This window comes from Mycetomoellerius zeteki, unplaced genomic scaffold (genome assembly GCF_001594055.1).
Source record: "Mycetomoellerius zeteki isolate Tzet28-1 unplaced genomic scaffold, Tzet1.0 scaffold85, whole genome shotgun sequence".
Classification (NCBI taxonomy): Eukaryota; Metazoa; Arthropoda; class Insecta; order Hymenoptera; family Formicidae; genus Mycetomoellerius; species Mycetomoellerius zeteki.
Genome location: NW_017257883.1, coordinates 978531 through 1001293, shown reverse-complemented (window position 1 = coordinate 1001293; position 22763 = coordinate 978531). Strand labels below are relative to the sequence as shown.

Below are 22763 nucleotides of genomic sequence, written 5' to 3'. Positions count from 1 at the left end.
CGACCGCAAACACATTTCTTTTACGAGTTATAAAGCGATTCGACGCATTCGTGAGTTACTTGTTTTTTTTTCTATACGTATATAGCGAATCGATTGAATTGAATGAAAATAATGCGAAAACGAACGAAAGAACGTTAAGTAAATGCCATTTCGCACGCTTCGCTTATTTCATGTATTTCATTATCAATGCAATAGTGATATTTACATTCCAATTTACACGAAATTAAAAAGGAGAACGTAAAAGAAATGATCAAATGCTTTTACTTGGCGAACGTTTTCCCCGTTATCAAATGTCACTGTGCTTAAAGGTCGGTTTATAAGGTCAATGTCATGTAAAGTTAACTTTGCGAAAGATACTTTGCGATTTAAATAACCGTAGTATCAGCTTATGAGTAAAACCGATAATATATTGAGTAATCTAAATAGGATCGGAATAATCTAATATGATACGACTAAATAGAATGCCCAATTCTTGATCAGCCAATTTCGGAATATCAACCTTAAAATATCAGAACATAATAAAAAAAATCGGGATTTTTTTCATGATACGAATTAGAAAAATATAAAATCAATCTTATAATATTAATATATCAAATTAAATAAATATATATATATACATATAACTATGTAAGTAAAATATTTGTTTATAAATAAAATCAAATAATAACCTACTACTGCAAGTTAACTGTCAAGTAACTTAACCGGAGACTATGAAAGACACCCTTAATATACTAACGTATTTTATGTTAATTTACTTTAAATGATAAATCAAGAGAAATCAGAATAATCCCCGTTTAGAGTTCTTTCGAAACATCTCTATGGAGAGTCGAAAATTGGAATGTACCGCAAAATTTGGGTTGGTTCTACGGTTAATAAGGCTATTGATTTTTTACATTTTCTACGATCATAACAGTACAAGTCTCAAAATTTAAGACATCAACTAAAAACTTCAAGTAAGAAATATATCAATAGAATTCTTATAATTACGTAAGAAAGATCCACGTAAAGAATTTTATTTCGTTCCTTGATAAGAAGTTAATGTCGATTTTTCATTACTCGCGTTTCGGTGAACCAAACCATATCCGGAAAATTCTTTCAAATATGACTCATTCTAATTGTCAAACAACTATAAATATAAATAGCTTCTTGCGAGGCCGAAGCCAAAAGTCATAATGTCGTACTTAATTGACATTTCGCCGGTGATTGTATTTCCAATATCCTAATACCCGGCGAATCTTAACACGCGATCATATTTTTTCCAATCAAACGAGCATATATATTATACGGTGAAGAAATTTTTTTTTCAGAAAGCCTCTAACGTATAGGGAAGAAATCGACATTCGATATCTTATCTGGGGCGCAACATAAAAGATAGATGTTCCTTTCAAAATGAGAACAGTCAGACAGAGTTCGATAGATTTCCCGCACAATATTTATAGAACTCAGTAAACATACTGTAGATAACAATGTAATAACGCTCTCGAGGTACTTATAGTTTAATGACAAGCTCGTAAAGACAGACTTGAGTGGAGAACGTTCACAATGATCACAATATTGTTATCGCACTACAAATGATACATAATCCATATTTCTGTGATTGGCCGTTGCTTGCAATTGTGCGATCGCGACGTCGTTGCGATCGCTTCATTTGCGAGTACTTCAAAAGCTCCGCGTTACATCAGCGATGATGTAATACAAAACCATACTAAATCGTGTCACGTCGGATTAACACAATGGGGAGCTTTATTACGATTCACTGAGATTCTAACGAAATACGTCTGCGAAAAATTCCGCGATAAACGTCATTGTTACATAATAGTGCTCTGCAGCTTCATTTGGATCGAGTGCGGCTGTTCTTATTCTCTCAAAAGGACATCGAACAAGTCAATTATAACAACGTTATCGTCATTTTGCATTAATGATAATCGTTCAAGTCCAATTATAGTTTTTATTCCCTTATCAGATTATTCATTAGCTTCTAGCGATGAATATTATCAGAAAATCACACACATTGCAAGATTTACTTCGTCGTAACACTCGACGTATAATGTCTTTCTTGTTTTAACAGAACATTGCATGTCTTACAATAATAATCAGAGCATTATCAGTTAGAAAATATACGTCATGGACAGTAAAAGAATGGAAATCAAGATTTCCAGAAACAAGCTCTTTTATGTCATAACTCTTATTATGGCGTAATATCTTCTAATCTTAGTACGTCGAATATCTTATAATTGAAGCGATACAGATGATTGATAAGATAAATACGTCACGGACAAGTAGACGCTACGCGTCAGAAAAACAGATGAATTTTTATTACGATATAATTCGCGGTAACAAGTTTCAAATAACTGTTAGATTAGTTATCATTAAATCAATATAATATCTTACGGAGACTAAACGCAAATTTTGTGATTGATCAGTAAAAGTTGCCGTTTCCGTGCGGACAGAATTTCTCTTCTCAGCGTACAGTCCGCGTACAAATAGCATTACCACTCTCAGTTCTCGATTGACCTAGCAATTCCAACTTGTTTGTATATTCAACTATCTCGTTAAGGACTTCAAAGGATAATTTGGAACTTTCGACATTCGCGACGAGTTACGCTCGTAGGCGAATATTTTTCTTTCGATTCGAAAAAGTCCGTAACATTTTTTTCTTCGTTAATCACGTGCCTAATTATTCGTATAATGAAGAGTCGATATCACGAAAGTGGTTAAGCAGCAATTAAGTTAAACGCAGGCAATCTTAAACGATGACGATAAACACTATAAAATATATCCTCGTTTTTCACAAAATTTACTTGTTTTCGCTGTTTTTTAACTTAATTTAAAAACTTGATATTTATATGAATTATATTCACTACATAACATTATATGAATTATATGTATCTCTTCCAGTATAACCGTCAGAATTAACTTTTCCATTTTGCAAAAGATGGAGCTAAAGCGATTATGTCAAAGGCAAAGAGAGATTCCAACTTTTTTCATCATATTTTGAAAACTATTAATTTCTCCTCATAACCTTTGTTAAAACAAATTCACTTTAATTTTTAGATTTAATGTTACTCAATTATCAGATTTGCAATCGTACATGTCTACGTTCGTCTCTAAAAACGCAAAAATTGCGACGCGCATTGCCAATGTTTATAGGATCAACGCAGATTCTAAAATTATCTGAATCTCCCGCCGTGCCGGCACATCCCCGCGAGGAAGCCCTCTCTTCGCCGGCCGTTCGAGTCTCGCACAAAACACGTCAAGAAATTTTCTTCTCTTTCTCGCTTGAGAGTTTTGATCTTTATCATTTTGCGCGCAGTCAGTGGTCAACGTCTTTTCGCGAAACGATTCGCGCGCGGGGGAGTACTTCCGAGAAATTTGGCGGCGCGAGAAAGAAAAAGAAAAGAAATACAGAAAAAAAAAGATAAACACGCGCGACTTACACGCATTCACTGCACAAGTCAGCGCGAAATTCGTGCTTTCGCGCGATGAGCGAGAGCTGCGTGAAAGAGTCGATCTTATGTCACCGTCGATCACCTCGTGTTTGCCGCGATGTCGAACTGGCCGGGGTGTTCTGGTTTCGCAGAGATTCCCTCGCGGTACGGGGGATGGTGAGGTGGGGGGGATTTCCCGACGGCGACGATTTGCGCGGGAAGCGTGCGCGCGCCGGCACTGCGCAACCTGGGGCACCCCCGTCACTCCGCTCGCTCCTTCCGCTTCGCAACCGTATGTGACGAGAATGGAGCCACCGTTCTCTCAGGTGATACGACGGATGAATAGAGATAGGGCTGCATGTGTCGCGTGGATTACGCGCCGCGACGCCGCTGACGTATGTTCGTCTGTGACGGTTGCGATTACAGAGTTATGGAGCTATAGAGTTACAAAGTTGCAGAACACGGCTGCGGAAACTCATCAAGTAGAGAAGATGGAAAGTTACTTCCGATAAATTGTAACGAATGTTTTACATGGGTATTCTACATAGCTATCTTCGATCAATTCAGAATTGATCTCTGCCTCGGTAGAAGCGTCTAAATGTCGACAACTTGTGCACACGTGGAATCGAAAATATGCTTTGAATGTCATTTTCATTTAGATATAAGGGCAAAGATCCTATAATAAAATCTGGCCACGCGAACGGTTTTGTCAAAATCTTATGACAGAAAGATACGAGGATATCACTAGCTGAAATATTATCCTACAGATTACATAACATAATTTGATTTCATACGATTTCATCTGATGACAAATAATTTTCTTCACTGTATATGAAATCATTTGGCAAAATAAATAATTTATTTATTATAATATTACACAATTATTTTTCGTAGTCACATATGTAATTATCGGATTATACATAGAGATTTCATATGAATTTTATGATTTCGGGATCTTTGTCCCACGATTACATTAAGTAATTACGCCCTCGGAAAGATACACACTTTTTCTCTGTGTATGTACTATCTTACTCTATAATCTCTTAATTAAAATTATGAAGTGAGACTATATAAATTAAAAATGTTAAAATGAAATTATATATATACACACACACACATATATGTATATATATATATATACAGGAAAAAATATATCTTTCTTTTTTATAAGATTAATAACATAAATTAATGACGAAAATTTTGAAAAAAATGCTCGCGGTCAGACTCTGTTATAAGATCTCCAAGATAGGACAAGATGGTACAATTTCAAGAATTCTGAACAAAATTTGAATCTCTATAATTTCGAGATTCAAGTTTGACAACTCTGTTCTCAACTTCTCAGTCTGTAAATAGGGTACTAAAGAGTATCATCAAAATCAGGAAAAAATTAAATTTGAACCTTGAAAATTGTATTCAAATCTTATTTCGTTCAGAAGTATACCATATAAATTATAATATATCATCTTATCCTATTGTTCAAAATAAAATATTACATGATTATATTTAACCTTAGAATAACACGGAAAATAATTTCACGATTATAAAGTAAAATGCCCCCAAACAACAAGAGTATGGCAATACTTCTTCTGTAATAACAACCTTGAATTTATGTTTATGTTATATTCCAATGCATAATTTCCATCTATTTACAGCGGATTTTGCCGTACGTAATTATTACTACATAGTACCGCAATGCGTAGCTAACAGACCGTTTTAATTGTGACTCAATCTGCATACAGAGAGAAACGTTCGTCGGATACCTATTCAATGAATTTTAACACAGTTATCAACTATATTAAAAGCAGTCATAAAGCTCGTGATGAGCGTTTGTGATTTCTTGTCAAATTTGGTGACTCAATTATTTTTGACAGTTCCAAAAGCTTCTTCTTTGATCACTTTCTATTTCACGATCACGATCACGTTCTCTGTATTTTGCTTTTGCTACGTTGTTTCATGGTGCTTAAAATTCCAAAATTAATGACGGAAATTTGAATAACAAAGCTCTTTTCATTAGGAGAAAAACATTTTTTTTATCTTTCTACACAATCTTTGTTGCTTGCAAGATCGTAAAATGATTCGTGCGTAACAAGTATGTCGAGCATCATGCAAGTCACCGCAAAGCGAGCGCGTGTTTTTTTTTCTGGCACAAAAAAAGGTTTACGAACATGTTCAAATGTGTCTTCGCGTATACAAATACTTTATTAATGATCTCAAAGTCGTTGAAGTTCACTTAAGAATATTTGATCTTTTTAGCGCATATCATATAAACAAGATTTCAAGATTTATTGACAAGTATGAGCCCGTTGTTAAAGATGTAACAACCTAAACGAAATTTTTTCACAATTGCAAATCACTTTTTTTGTAGTTGCAGAAGATAAATATTTTGCATACTTCCACAGAGAGTATATATTGGAAGTCGAGTTTTTTTTACATTTTGTACATTGTAAATATATCTTAAAGTATAAACGAATTACGTAAGCAATTTACATATGCTAAAGCACTATTTGCATTTTTCAAAAATTACGTATTCTTTCTTTCTTTTCTTCGCTACAACCTGTATTGCGTAAACACGAAAATAAATTCATCTGTGCAAAAAAAGAATGTCACACATACTATCTATACTTTTGATATACGTTGGTCAATATTGATTTTTTAGGAAATTTGTACGATATCTGCGGTTGGCAGGTATCGTACATACATAATTTTTTTGCGTATGCAGTGAATGCAAAAAATATTTGTACAGAATAGATATTTTTTTTTAAATCTTATTTTTAAAAATAAACATTAGTAACTCATTAACAAAGAATAAAGTAAACTGTATATTTTTCAAAATTACTTTACCTAAAAAGACGTGTAATAATTAAATTTAGTTAAATATTTAATTAAATAATTAAAAAGGCATGTAATAATTAAAATATACTTTCTTATAAAAATAAAATGAAAAATTGTATTACTTATAAACTGCACAAAAAAATTGGTACAGTCGAGAAATTTTTCTAAAATCATAAACACGCGAAGCTCTTTTATTTATATTAGAACAGAATACACTTATTGTATAAAGTTGTTAATTAATGTTTATTTTCTACGAATAAGGATTCTTTTATAAAAAAATTTCCTCTGTACGAATATTTTTGCACTCACTGTATGTACTATGTTTTTTGCGTAAAACTGCCCTACATCGGATTACGTAATAAAAAATACTTAAGAAAACAATCGTCTGGTTATAGAACGATCACTTCCGTAATTGCGAATGTGTAACTATACATATAGCTTTATATTCGTTTCTCTCACGTGATTTTACAACATGAAAAAAGAGAATAATATTTTCTAGACAAAGGTCTTTTTTTTTATTCCTGCGTTATTATGTATTAAAACTTTTTTTCTCGTTTTCGCCAAATATCAAATATACCTATTTCACTTTAAGTTCCTATGTATTACTAGTGCAACCATAAAAAACAGATCTCTAGAATATATTTACTGTTGCCAATGCGAATTTTAAAGGAAATATGCCATCCTATATACAGTATACTTTATCCAAGGGATGTCTTAGAAGATTTTTAGAACTCAGGAAAGTTCTCTGAATGTCTTCAGAACGTCTCTTGAAATTATGTGCTGTATGGGATGAAAAAATTAGAGCGATGAAGTTCCACGTACACAATTATTCGTGGTACGAGTAAACAATTCTGTTATGGCGCGCCGAGATCGCGTGAAACAACGTAGAAGACTAACGAACACAATAATTAAGCGCATTCAGTCTGTCTAGCTTATATCGTCGGCTAGGTCACGGGTTAGGTCACACATGACACAATACAACCAATTATACAGTCAATTTTTCTACGAATAGAGGAATTTCATTCGCGAGTAAATTTGTCACTTTTTTTTCAAATACAATCCAACAAAATCTGGGACGATCTAACAGATTTTCTAAAGGATTATCGGATGAAATTGCTTGCGCAACGCTCAAAAGTTAATTTCATCGCTTAGATGAGGCATTCAACTATTTTCATTGAATCTGAGAAGTTTGAATTGGACGCCCTCCAGATACACAGGATTGAAACACGTGACTTTGATGGATCGCTCTCGCGTAACTCTGGCAATATTCTGACCAATTTGCGTCTTAATTAAATGGATGTGTTGCATTAGTTCGCCGATTGCGAATATATTGCGAAGCATAAATTTCTATATATCGTTGTCGGAGTGGTAACGAAGTTTTATAGCGTTCCACACGGGGGTGGAACAGCTTACTCTCGTAAGCGCAATGTCAATCCTGCCTTTCGGCACGTCTCAAAAACAGCCGGATCGTTTCCTGTACGATCGTAAACGAAGTTGGTAATTGAAGTTGGTACAGATGATCGCATGTACACAGGCGTGTCCACGAAGTGTCGTTAACGGTAATTAAGTCATGACGCCGGAAATAATCGCTGCGTTTATCAGAAAATCTAATTTCAGGCCCGTCAGACGCAATATCCATGGACGCGGAGTTTAGCGATAATTTCGCCTTTTCACTCGCAACAATTGAAAAACTTAAATAATTAAATCGTCAATTCGCCATTTATTCGATAATGCAAATTTTCAATCACGAGGAATTATCAGCGAGTCATTAATTGTTGCAAGGAAAAAACGTGGTTTTAAAGTATCTAAAAATTTAGCTAAATACAGATTTAAAAATGATTTTGTTGGACTATTAATATAATTATATAGAACGCCCACACACAAGCTGGTTACTATAGAATGCTAACATTTCTTGCAGCATTCCTCATTATATTCGTCATTCCCACATAATTATTTTTAAGTAGGATTATGATGTCTAACAAAATCATTTTTAAATTTACATCTAACTAAATTTTTAGATATTTCAGCAAAATTATTCTTTCTAGTATTTAATAACCTTCAGAAATGTAAAATAAAATATCGGAATATCCCACAGTTCTATTTACGTTAATTCATTAAGATATAATGTCGTGACATGTAAAAATCTAATTGTTTAAGCGTGTATCCTATTTACAGGTAACCGTGAGAATCTTTTCTTTTTTCCCTTTTTTATCATTGTATAAAATATAAATTATAATACAAGTTCCTCCGGAAGACGGTAGACGTTTATGCGTCACGGCAAATGCAAGTGAAAAGCGTCCTACACTATCAATCCGTGCGTTAATACCACTTTAGATAAAAATATTTGCATAGCCCTGCAGTTCCACTCGTGTGCACTCACGTTGCACTTATTCTATCGTAAAATGAGACCAACATGCAAAATCCTGTCGTCGTAATATATCTGACAGAATAATGAGAGATGTATATACAGCGCAATAATCGCGAGGAAACATAATGCACAAATTTTAATCTACGATTAGTAGCTACGTCGCATTCTACATCAAAAGATAATAGCATTGACAAATTATAAAAAAATGCTTTCTTCCATTTTTGTGCAATGGTACTTCCACGAATTATTATTTAACGTGTTTTCGTAATACTTTCGCGAATTACTATTTAACGTGATACTTTCACTAATTATATATTATTGCAACACCGCGCGAGAAGCATCCGCAATTTCATTCTCTCAAATCGTACTATTACACTCCGATGAACAAACAATTCGTGTTAAAGTTCTTTTCTTTTACAAAATAAATGAATTTTATATGACGGACATGGAACAGTAAATTGAACGTTAATCGACAATCGAGACACAATCATCCAATCATACTGCAGCTTGTAACGACATCGCGAACGACTTAACTTACGATACTTAATATAAATTACGTGATGATGCAACTTACCTGTACTGATCGGTAAATATCCTGAAAATAAGAATATTCGTATTTATTCGATAACGTTCAACTATGTTCAACATGCAGTTAGTAATACTTATGCTTAACTCGCAAAACGTGAAAAATTATTGTAATCCGACGATCAAACAAACATTACTGTATTGTCACGTACAGCGCGCATTTTACCGTACAGAATAACAAAATTTGCCAGACAATAGGCAAGCGTAAATATAGTACGCGATGTATTCGACATTTCCAACTCTAAACTGAAAGACCGGCGAAAAGCAGCAAGAGAATATTAATTATTACACAGCGAATATAATTCTTTTTTACAATGTCTCTATATAGTGTAGAAATAATTACGGGACTCAACATGGATTTTGTCCATTTTAGCCACCTAAATCTACGCTCTAAATCAGCAATATTACGTAATATTTCGTAAAGCAATGTCGCTGTTGCGTAAGCGCGAAATTTGCATGATCTTATGCTAAAGCTGTGTGTATTCGTTGCGTATACGTGAGGTCGATGCGATCTTGTGTCCAAATTTGCAACCACCAAAGAGAAATTATCGGAGAAATACACAAACTGCTGATATTATTTAAAAGCAATAAAAAAATCCCCGTCCCAACAAGTAATTATAAGGCTCACAAGCGTAAATTGCACAATCATATAGTTATAAACCTTTAAAGACCAATTAATAAAATTTTTTAACATCTCGAACTAGGAATAATAATAATTAATAATTATTTAATTGTATATTATTATCCTAACATATTTTACAGTACCAACTGAAACTAACATATCAATTATAATTTTACACTCAACAATGTAATTATTATGTAATACCGTATGTTACATTACATTTATTGTTGGATGCAAAATCATTACATTGACATTATATTATATTACTTTTAGTTGGTGTCGACTGGTCATATTTTACCTAGTGGCAATATGACGCAATCACGATTGTAAAAGATGTATTTAATTAAAATAGGAATTAATTAAATTTAACGACAAATTCAAAGGTAGACAATATTCATAAAGTTAAAACATAAAATCGCAATAGAGATAAAAAATTCCACATAAAAACGTAACATGCACGTTTATCATTAGTATTCGGGAAACAGACTGGTCGCCCACACGTAAAAATTATAAGATAAAGTTATATTAGTAAAATATTAGGTTAATTATCAGGATGTTGCTTTACATTGGTGATCATATACGGGGGTGTTGAATGATTTGTTAGTGTGGAATCTAAGTGTGGAATAAAACAAAAATGAGTGTTAGATAATAGGATCGAGTACATACGCTCGCTCGACAGGAAGCTCTGTCTCTTTGAACCTGCAACCCAAGGATCACATACATCATATCGTCAAACCCCAACACCCACTAGCGACGGTAAAACACTTAAATAGACAACAGCGGATAGATGATACTTCCAAACTACACTTTGCGTCAGTACGATATCATCTCAAGGTATCAAACATTAAAATTGCGATCAAAATTTAGATCAGTTTCTCGAATTGAGAAAATGCAGATACACGGAAATGATGACTTTGTTGAAGTATTTAAAAATTTAGATACAGATCCGAAAATAATTTTGTTGGATTCTCAAAATAACTATGTAGTATGCTTAAATTTGTTACTACAATATTAAAACTTTTTACAGCATTACTCATCATGTTTGAGATTCCTACATAATTACTTTGATGAGCCAACAAAATTATTTTCAGATCTGTATTCACATCTAAAGTTTTAGTTACTTCAGCAAAATCGTTCTTTCTGTATAAGTAATTTCTATAAATAAATATCATTATTTTATTATTATTACGGTTTTAGGATAATAACATTCGAAAACATCATCTCGCTGTGAATGATTGGAACGTATGTGTATGCAAGAAGTAATGATATCTGTGTATGAGAAAAAGTAAGTAAGAACCAAGTAAGCATCACCGTCATCAAAAAGCTACGATACTTTGTCAAGATACACAAAAGCACGAAGACAAATCACGAACTGATTACGTATGTACAGTTGTGGGACCAAATAACATTGTTACACGCATAAATCACAATTGCAGACAACGAAGATATCACACGTTCGTACATCACAAAGACGAAGATCTATTTTTTAATTACCAATGATAAAATCGAATTTAAAACAGAGTATAAGTAATAGTGTATAATTTGCGTATATAATTGATACAGTCGTGTTAATCATCTGAGTCATTTATCATCCAACTATTTCAAGGGAAGATAACGTATCTTGCCGGGTATCATGCCGGCAGTATTGTCGGCGCCACTAACAAAAAGGTCTCTTCCATTCTCCATTTTATCGGCTTCCGCCCGAAGTTATGATATCTACGAAGAAGGCACCTGTATTATCGATACGCGTTCTCTTCGTTGCCGCAAAAACGTTCCCACAACCTCCGATGATATTACAGACTGGTACTGTTTAGTACCAGTAGAATGTACCGGTAACCAGAATAAATAGCGGAGCGACGAACATTAATTTACGACCGAACGAACACGCGATGAAATTTTCAATCATAGAATTGCAGAAAAGTGCTATAATGTGCACGCATGCATATAGATTTTGTAAAACATGTGTATATTACAATATTATTTTGAAATTTAAGCGAACAATTTGCGTCGTTGTAAATTAATAATTCGCATAATGCGATTTGAATAAATAAATAGGGCGAAATGATTCTTTTTGTATAAAATTGTGTTAATTTGTGTTCTGTATACTCTTAATCGTACGAACGCTGCTTCAACGCTTGTATAATTATACATTTTCAACGAAATACGTTTGAAGTGAAATGTTGAACTTTAGATTTCTTTGCATATAAAAAATAAATTATAAAATAAGTCTATAAATACATTTCTATGGTTAAGTATTTCCCATGTAAATTTTACTTTTTGCAACTTATAACGAAGTAAGTTAATCGTCAAACTTCTTGTGAATAAAACTTTTAACTACACATGGAAAGAACACTTTTGCTGAATACAGACTTGAAAATCTAATTTGGATTGTCAAAATTTTTATGTGGAAAGTTAAACGTAATGAGCAACGCAGCAAAAAGTTTTGACATTCTTTCAATCAGTTTGAGCGTCCTACAAAATTATTTTAATGGTCTAACAAAATTTATTTTCAGATTTGTATCCAGCTAAACTTTTAGATCCTTCAGTAAAATCGTTCTCTCATAAAAGAAATTTGTCAAACTATCAAAAAATTTAGCTAGATACAGATCTGAAAATAACTTTGTTGGACCATCAAAATAATTATGTAGAACACTCAAATTAGTTGTGAGAATGTCAAACTTTTTGCAGCATTGCTCATTATATTTAAGCGTCTTACATAATTATTTTGATGGTCCAACAAAGTTATTTTCAGATCTGTATCTAGCTAAATTTTTAGATACTTTAGAAAAATCGTTCTTTTTAGTAAATAGGAAAAAAGTAGATTACAAAATTATTTGATTAATACACAGAGAAAAAGATTTCTTTGGATTTGTTTGCATCATGGACGTCCACAGGATTTTTTCTAAGGGAGGATAATCTTGCCATACGTAAGGAAAAAAATGTTCAAATATTTCCTTCCTTGGTGACCCTACAATCCCTATAGTGCAAGTGTCGAGTTAATGACTTTTTTCGTCACTTATTCATTTCTAATATGTACACTTTTTACTTTTTAGTTAAAATCTTCCTCACCACGACAGGGTAGATATATGTTGAGGAAGATGTTTCGTTTTTTATTAAAAATTAATTTTTATTTTTTTTTGTACCCTGATGGAAAAATTTCGCTAGAATTATTTTACGTTTTGGAACATTTTTTTTAGCAAAATTTTAGTATTTTAGAAGAATTTTAGTTTAATTTCAGCGATTTTTAGTTGAAAAATTCATTTTCAGTAAAATTTTAGTAAAATTTCAGACGAATTTCAGTAAAAATTTCAGAGAAATTTCAGTTCAATTTCAGAGAAATTTCAGCGATTTTTCAATATGTTAGCTGAAAAATTCACTTTCAGTGAAATTTCAGCAAATTTTTAGCAATTTTGCTGAAATGTTCCAAAACGTAGAATACTTTCAGCGAAATTTTTTCACAAGGGTATTTTTGTATTTTTAAATTTTAACCTCATCAATACGCGTTTTTATTCAATACGCGTTTCTCAACCAGGGGGAGGAGGGGGGCAAATGCCCCACCTTATCCCCCCCCCCTGGACGCCCATGATTTGCATGGACCTCTATCATAACCTCTATCAATATATTTTGCCATTTTCAAACAAATAATTTGTTTTATTGTTTGTATTCATTGTAACCAAATAATATATTATTTGATTGAAAAATATTACTTTAAATAATAATGTTATTTCTGTCAAATAATAGAGGTTTCTCGAATGAAACAACAAAATTTTTATTCAAGTAAATAATATTTCGTACAAGCATATGTTGTTTCAATAAAATAAATTTTAGTCAAATAAATAGGAATACTAAATCCAAAGAAATCTTTTTCTTTGCCTGCGTGCATTCATGAACACGTGCAGAATAATATGATAAATATCATTAAAATCACGTGTCGCGTTTTATAATAAGTAAATGAATGTTTCTTTCACATTCCATCAATATATTTCTTCATAAAACTGATAAATCCTCCTTCACGAATGCGTTTAAAAAAAGTATTATGGGCTTATTTTTCGTCCAAGCAGCGTCGAAACAACCTTCACCAATTTATCTTCGTTATTCACATAAGCCCCGGTTTACTGATAATCGATTTATAACGTCGCGAGGGGTAGAAAGGAAGAGACCGCGGAGAAAAAAAATATTGGGGATGCTTACCTCTCGCTGGCGATGGAGCTGTTTCGAGACATCGACTTCGGCGACATCTCGAAGTCGCTGTCACTCCGGTACAGAAAACTCTCCCTCCTCTGGGGCAGCGTCTGGAGAACAAGTCCCGCGCTCGGCGAGGCGCCGCCGCCACCGCCGGCGCCGCCGTCCAAAGTCGAGGCGCCATTTTCCACGTCGAAACTGTAATGAGAAACGTAAACTCTCATTAGAAGCGAGTTATAGATTTCTCACCTCAGAGGACTTGAGCGCACAGAGTCCTTTTTATTCTACGTCGCGTCCACGCGAGAGGTAATAATTTTGCTCTAACCTTTGATCAATAATCTTGGATTACGATGTCAGTGAGAAATGATTCTCGCAACAAAATTTTCGATAAATAAATTCATGATGATAACGCGCATAAATAATAATTTTTCGCTTGCAAAACTACTCTCGGCTTGATAAAATAGGTTTATGAATTGTATTGTGTATAGGGAAACACAAAATATTGCCTGTGCTTTATGATCTCGCAGGATATAGAATATCGCCATAATAGAATACAGCTTCGGTATCCCGAGCATGATGAATGGAGCGCATATTAAAATATATTGATAGCGAGTCTGGATACCTCCATGAATTTCTGTAGTCTGTAAATGTATCGCGCTTGGTTCTACAAGAAGCAATGAACGAAATTGATTAGCTTGCTTTTCGCAGTTGACTTGATGCCTTCTTGATCTTTCTCTGAAGGTGTATTCAAGGACTCGTGTGCCATTTTTCGATCGTGCTTTTTTAATACTCTCCTTTAATATTCACAATGTTTTTCTTTTACTACATACGCTGGATCATTCGTGTCCCGGGTTTTTAATTTTCATGTCATTTTTACATTTATGAAGATCTCATAAAAAGTATAATCTCATGGAAAGCATGATAACAAGCTACAATCAATAATTAATGAATTGGACTTTTATATAAATATACAAAAATGATTAAATGATTGTTATATAAGGTAAAGTGGTATAATTTCAAATGCGATATATAATTCTAAACGAAATAAAATTTGAATCTACTTTTCGATTTTGATTTTTTTCTGTTTAATGGTACACTTTAGTATCTTCTTCATAATGAGATTAGGGTTATCAACTTGAATCTTGAAATTGAATTTAGATCTTATTATGGTCAGAATTGTACCTATTATGAAATTATACCACCTTACTCTATACTTTAATATATCTTTAAAAAGTTGTGTGTTAAAAAAAACTAGAGATCACAATATTTAGCTAGATACTTCTAGTATTTAAAAATAAATACGCAAGACACGAATGACTCAATTGTATGTATGAAGATTTACTCTTGATACACACAATTGAGTCATTTATAGAATTCGCAAAGTAAAAACGCTTTTTAATCAAGTATCGTTCCTGTTGGATTTTTGAAGTTTTCGTTAGATACTGTGTTTTATATAGCAAGTTTGTATGTCTGATTTTTAAATATAAATACATTTCTTTTTTGCAATAGATAAAAATTCCAACCGTGATTAACGTAATTAGGTTTAAACTTTGATTTGATTTCAATGAAAATAGCTGTTTGAAGTTTTCGACTACGTAGATGCGAATTGGATACTAAAATAAACATGTTGGAAATCGAGAAACCTAAATGATATGACAAAAATAAATATCTGAAATACGCGTCCGTTTCAAAATAACACAGCGTAAAAAGTATGTGCTATTCTTTAACGTCATAAAAACAATTCCACATACGTCGTTGTACTGTTGTTCTATTATTCCGAAGATTCGGCATATTTTAGCAAATTTTGTAAACTAACTCAAAAATAATATTAAGTATGTTTCAGATAATTACACTTTTTAATATACAATTAATAAATAGTAAAAGAACATCATCAACAATTCTTTGAGAGAACAATGAGTATATTAAAAATTAAAGCTATATATATATTTTTTTTTTAAATACATTATATTCACTAAAATGTATTTACTTATTATGACATTCAATTCATTATTATTGATAGAAACTTGTTATTATGCTTCCCACGAGAATATACTTTTTATAAAATTTTTATCAAATATGAAAATGATATCGATCGGTGGATTAGCCTTTCCAATTTCCACAGATGCAAATCTTATTGAAAACATCTCGAAAATATTTTCAACAAAGATGAAGCTTTGAGAAACACAAATATTTATTTTGAAGCAATTATCTTAGCATATTCAGAAAATTTGGACTTTCTTACCCAAAATTCTGACCGAAAATCTCGTGGGAAGCATATCTCGGCGAATAATTATAGATATAGTTTAATAATGACGATTGGATGCCATATTAAATAGGGTAAACTCGGGTAAGATTAGTCATGTGGAAAAGATGACCATTATAGACTTTCAGAATGACTATAAAAATATTCTATTTAGCCAAGTTTACCTAAATGCATTTAATGCACTTTTAAAATTTAACTTTAATTAATAAATAATAAATAAGCTTAAATATTAAATTCAAAATAATAAACAGGAGCACGAAAGCCGAGCCGGAATAAATAACGTTAAAAATTAAAACAATTCTGTTACAAAGCTTCATGCGAAAATATATAAATAAAGTATAAAAACCTCTGATTAAAATGTCGCAATTTATTATAATATTCAGCAACGGATTCTCTCTTCATTAATGGTCGTGTCAGTCATGTGTCCGAGTTGTGTGTAAGTTTAACTGTTACAATTTATTTGTGGTACAGTCATATTTTGGGATTTTTAATTTTTGACACTATTTTATATTTACATTGTAACATTATCATAATATTAATAAGATGATCTAATTAAGATTAAAATGCGCGCGCGCGCGGCGTTTGTTATATGTATTATTAATAATCGTCATATAAATGTAAGCACTCAGATCCGGTCAGCTTTCATATTTCCGTTTACCACTTTATATAACTTTAATTTTGAATATACCTTTCTTTTGGAATATTGACGATGCTCTTGTACCACTGAGTGTATAATAATCATTTTTATAGAAACTTTTTTAATTATATTAATTGAAGCAGAAATAATTATTTAGTGATATATTGTGTATTTAAGAGGATCTTAAAGCTTATATTATCAACTAAATTATATAATTTTTGTATAACAAATATTTTTTTTCTCTTTCACAGATTCGCGAAAATCCTTTTTCAGGATTAAAGTATACGCATTAATACGTGCTTGTGAGGTGAAGTTTATGTCGAGAACGACAAAAAATTTCGAAATTGATATATTTTTTACCATTTCTTTGTGTAACATGGCGTCTCAAGCTGTTAAGTCGTGACAACATTTACTTGATACGAGTTTTGCAACCTATACTTACGAAATAGTGATCCACAAACACGTAGTTTGCACAAACAAATAACGTCGAGTTCTTAGAATTAGATTTAGACGCTTTATCGCGACAAATTTGTTATACAAAAATTGACTAAATGTATCATAGGTTGCGTGAGATATTTGTGTGATAGTATAATATATACAGATATCGATGCGCTGGAAAAACAGCGCATTTAGTGATTTTGTCGGAGTTCGAGCTTCGCTTTAGGATCCCCTTAAGAATTAAAAAGATTTGATTAATGGGAGGAAATTCACACATATGGAGCATATACTTCATATATACAGCTGCATGATCAACACGTTGCAGGTGAAAGAAAAATCTGTCGACGAGAGCGACCTTAATTAGATGAAGCGTAAAATGGACGATAAAATCTTCCTCATTACACTAACGACGTGCAAGCATCGTCTTACGATGCCAAGAAATGTCGAGTTGTATCCTTTTTAGCTCACGTTGCGTCATAAATATATCTAGTTAAGACCCACGGGAATTCTAGTAGATAACTGAAGCGAAACTTTTTTTCACCTGGGTGCTCATTAAATCAAATCTTTTATCTATTTCACATGTGTCTACGCGTGATTTTAACGTTTATTGAAATTTCTATGGATTTTTAAAAACAGTCTGGATAAATCGGTATCCATAATTATTTTTGATAATTTAAAACAGAGTTTTTGCATAAATAGAAAGTTGTAATTACTAAATTATCTCCTCTGAAGATGTTAATTACATTTTCATAAGAAAGAAGTCGGTCCTTATGAATTCATAAAACGGCTGAGCGGTAATACAATACCTTTGTGATATTCTACGTACATTCTACTATTGCCCTCGTTGCGCCGCATTGTAGCAATGAAATTGCATGTTTTCAAAGAGTGTCTGCGAAGTCGGAAGCAAGCAGTTACCGTGGTCACGGTAGTTCGCTTGCAATAATGCGGCCGTCACTTAATTAATTTTTTTTTCTTTTCTGTTTACATCGAGAGAATATTGCGAGCGCGGCTACATTTTTCCGTGCACGATAACAATCGTTACGTCGTATTATGTAAACTGTGATTAATCTCGTAACCTTGCCATTCAGTATGACTAATAGTTCGGCCGTTGTCAATGATAGCGGTTCGTGATTGTGCCCTGCGCAATCTAAACGTGGATGCTATTGCCTATTGATAAAGAAACATATTACGCGATGAAGACAACTACAAAACTCACTATTTGCATGAAGACATTCGTCGAACGAGATATGCGCGGCGGACAAGGTGCGTTTGTTTGTATATGATAGAACCGAGCCTAGACAGCCAATATTTGTTGCAAACTGAAGTATAAATTAATACGCACTTCCGCGATTCATAAGCCACACCTATCAGCTCGAAAAAAAAATCGTCGAAACTAAATTTTCATCGAGCTATACGTTGGCACATCGTTATAGGTATATCGAAATATGCAATGTTAAATTCTCGATGAATTTCAACGAACTTCATTCGTGAATGTTTCAATGCGACGCGAGATAAGGGTTCTTCATCCAAACAATTTATTGGTTTAATTCGTATAACAATCGTATCGACGACGCTGCACAACTGATGTCTGCCGCTTTAACTCGCAAAATCTGCTGGTGGAAAAATTATTTATTCGACGTCGTTTATTGATGACACTCGGCACAAAAAGTCACGCTCGTAAGCAAGTATTTCTGTGTATTCGTGTCTATCGATTCGTAAATCCACGTGCAATTTTGATAGAAATATCACGTTATATACGTGAATCGCCAGTTCAGCAAGCTACCATTAATCTCCGGACATATAAGGGCGAACGCTATTTATTACAACTCGGTACGGTACGAAATATTCAACTATTTATCCCAATAGCGATCGCAATCAATGATAGAGACAGAATATACAGTCATAAATCGGATTTGCTATTTATTTTGGATCAGTTGCTAGTTGATATGATCAGAATTAATTAAATCGTGTGTAATATATGCAGAGGCACATGGAGATAAAAGCTAACGGACGGTGTCAAAGGAACAGACCGAATTGAATTGCTCAGGCAATTGACTATAGAGTGACTAGTTTACTAACATCTGCAGCAATTCCCTGTCTCGTTATATCTCGACGAACGGGTGCGTTAATTGATTTCGCGTATTAATGATTAATTACGCATCGCGGCATACAATTAAACGGCCGCAAGAGTACTATCGATTGTTTATCGAAACTCCTAATTGATGCAGCACGCTTAGTTCAATTGACGCAGCTCCATCCGCGTGAGAATTTCGCCGGAAGTGTGCGTTACGCGTGCGAATGTATCGTTCCCTGTACGCGTAATTAACACACATACACACACACACACAACACGTACGTATCACCTTCGGATCATCCATGTTGCCCGTGATTGCTGATCAGTTACCTGAGTCCTGCAGATATTATTTATCCGGTCGACAGAGGAATTCGCGGCATTATTATGATGGAAAGTTCATCACTTATAGTTCGCATTCCGAAATCGATAACGAAACCGAGGGTTTCATTATCGATTTCGAAATGTGATTTCGTGTGAATTCGTCATCATTTATAACCACTTTTCTGACCACAGCAGGAAAGTAGCTATAAATGATGAACTTTCCATCACAATAATACCGCGAATTTCTCTAATGTCGGATAAATAATATCAAAACTCAGGACACAGATTAATACTCTTCCGCACGCGCGTTTCGTAAAAAGCAAGAAGAAAGGTACACTCAGCGGGATGCGGCAAGGTCATATCGAAAGAAACTTTCGTGCCAAAAAGAAGGCGAACTGGTTCAGAATTGTTTAGCCACTTAATGGATATAATATATAAGTTATTTTTTGACAAGAAATATGTACACATCGAAAGTTCGTTTTAACAAAGCACTGCAAATACCTACACTATCGCGTGCATGCATTAAGGTAATTGCATTAAGGTAATGCTCGTTTTACGGCGTGATTGCTAAATTATCAGCCGCCGTCGATTATTCTACTCTCATTTCCTAATGCATTTTCTCTATCGTGCTGAGCGAAACGCTTTAAAACATAACATCTTCGGCAATGGAGCACTGTGTATAAATGTTTCGAATAGTAATTATTTAGACTGACAGATTTATTTGCACAGTCAGTTCTGTATTCTTTATTCATCGGAACGGAATTAGCCTTTCTATTCCTGAACTTCTCTCCGAAAGTTAGTATTCGTATCGTACAAACAATAAATTATTTTTATCGTTAAAAAGGGAAAAAGCAATTACAAATTATTATGTTGGAATTAAATAACATTGGTCAATACTGAAATTGTATCTTGCACTAAAACAGCCAGTTTTTATTAATTTTGTGATGTTAATAACGAATATATTAATAAAAATGAATGTTAGCTCTAGTTTTTAGGATACATTAATTATACGTTTAAAAAATTGAGGTTTAATATAAGATTTAAATGATATATCCAACACCATTTTGTAATACGAATAATCACTTCCGATATATTTTCGTTTACTGAACGAATCCGTTGTGGATTTTGCTATCACATTACAATTTTGAGAAAAATGGCGTGAAAAAGGTATTAAAAAATGACAATTTTAATAATAATGTATATATTATATTGAGAAAGATTTTCAAATTAATATATCTCGAAAACGAAAAATGATATTGAAACGAATCAAAATGCATTTTAAAGTTAAAAGTTGATACTTTTGCGTGATATAAATGAAATTTAAAAATAAAATTTACTGCTAATGCTATAACGTCATAAAAATTTCAAAAATAGTGTTTTGCATCTTTGACGCCATTTTTCTTAAAAATTCGAACTAATCAAATTTAAATAACAAATTCATAAGCAGGTAAAAATACATTGGAAATGACTGTTCATATTTGCGATACAAAAAAAAGATTAAATTTTATTGCCAAGTGCGATTGAAGGAAATAATTTTTTTATAAATTAAAAGTAAATCAATAAATTTGCAACTAATTAGCAACAAAACACTGATAAATTTCTGTGTTCGATGATAATACAGCTGTGTTAACATAAATTATTTTTATCATTGAAAAGGAAAAAAAACAATTACACTGGAATTAAATAATTGAGGGAAGTAATTTTTCTATGAATTGAAAATGAATCAACGAATTTAGAAAGTAGCAACTAATTAGTAATAAAATACTGATAAACTCCAGTTTGATTGTACTGTAATGGTTGTGCCAACGTAATTAGGCGCGTTTAATTGCTCACAAAGTGAATTATGTGCAGTATTTTTTGTGTGGCGATAGTTGTGAAGATTGTAAAACACTTACGGAACGACGTACACCAATTTCGGGTGCGGCTTCACTCGTGAGAGCATAGAAACGCACCCGCTGTGCCTCCTGAAGGAGGTCAACGGAAGTGTTACTCTCATGGTTCCCGAATCCCTACGCGCCAGTCGGGGAGCGACTTCGTGGGATATAACGAGGGCGTACTCGTTCATCTTGAGAAATGTTCTAACACTGCTCTCCGTTTCTACTGATATTTATAAGTTTCACATGTGCACGTCACAGTAGCATTCGGAGAGATCAGAGTAGACTTCCATCGACCGTTATTTATCTTCAATGGTTTGCGTTGAGTTCGACTGCGTTGAGTTTTACATCGAGATTGCGTAACACGACATGTTTTTCGAGTCTTACCTAACTGTTTCTCGATCCAACTAGTTGTAGCAATTGGATTAACGCCGAGTGAACGACATTATTGATTTATAAATCAACTCGTTCATGCGATATTTATGATTGCGATTGCGTGTTGAAAGTAATTACTCCGTTCTCATTAAAACTTCTGCAAATTATCGTCGTTATATCAGTTCATTAACCGATTTATATACAAATGATCTCTTCCAGAAACGCTTTTGAAACTTTCTCTTTAACGGTTCGCAATTTATATCCCAGCATTATCATAAACGCGAAAATATGACTCCCGGCGCGAAAAAGATTCTATAAAACATTCTTTCAGTCAGAATGATTATTTACGATGTTATTTGTAAAAGATCAGACATCAGTTAACAGAATAATAGCGCATACATTACGATCCATGTCGTACAAAGAGTCACGATGCAGCACACATCGCAGTTTTACGAACAAGTTGTATTATCTGCGCCGTGAGATAACGTAACCAAAGAGAATTTCGGTACTTCGTGTAACTCGACAATTTAGTGTTTCAGTCCTATTTGAGTTTCGTGAAAGCGCTGGCCATTGTTTATCAACTGTATAACCATTCTGCCCGGGGAACAGTTTTCATCCAGGTCACGCTTTCAATTCATCAGTTAATTGAGAATTAATTTTTATTACATTTTAAAATAAAAATATCGTAAAAAACAAGAAAAAATCAAGATTAATGTATGAATAACGTAGTACTACAATTTTTAACAAAGTCGACATGCTCTTCC

The 22763-nt window shown here is 33.2% G+C and overlaps 1 protein-coding gene across 11 annotated transcripts in view; it reads right to left on the bottom strand.

The window, feature by feature from the left end:
* Nucleotides 1-22763, bottom strand: part of dnc (phosphodiesterase dunce) — a 212451-nt gene that overhangs the window by 74613 nt on the left and 115075 nt on the right. For 5 of the 11 annotated variants that reach the window (XM_018459686.1, XM_018459688.1, XM_018459679.1 and 2 more), the window contains 3 exons: nt 14027-14215; nt 10502-10534; nt 9203-9223 (listed from right to left, as the gene is read on the bottom strand). In XM_018459686.1, coding sequence (XP_018315188.1) covers nt 9203-9223; nt 10502-10534; nt 14027-14215 — 243 coding nt within the window. Of the gene's footprint in view, nt 1-3437; nt 3550-9202; nt 9224-10501; nt 10535-14026; nt 14216-21645; nt 22238-22763 lie in introns of those variants that run through there. The other 6 variants (XM_018459690.1, XM_018459691.1, XM_018459687.1 and 3 more) reach the window with 5 other exon arrangements.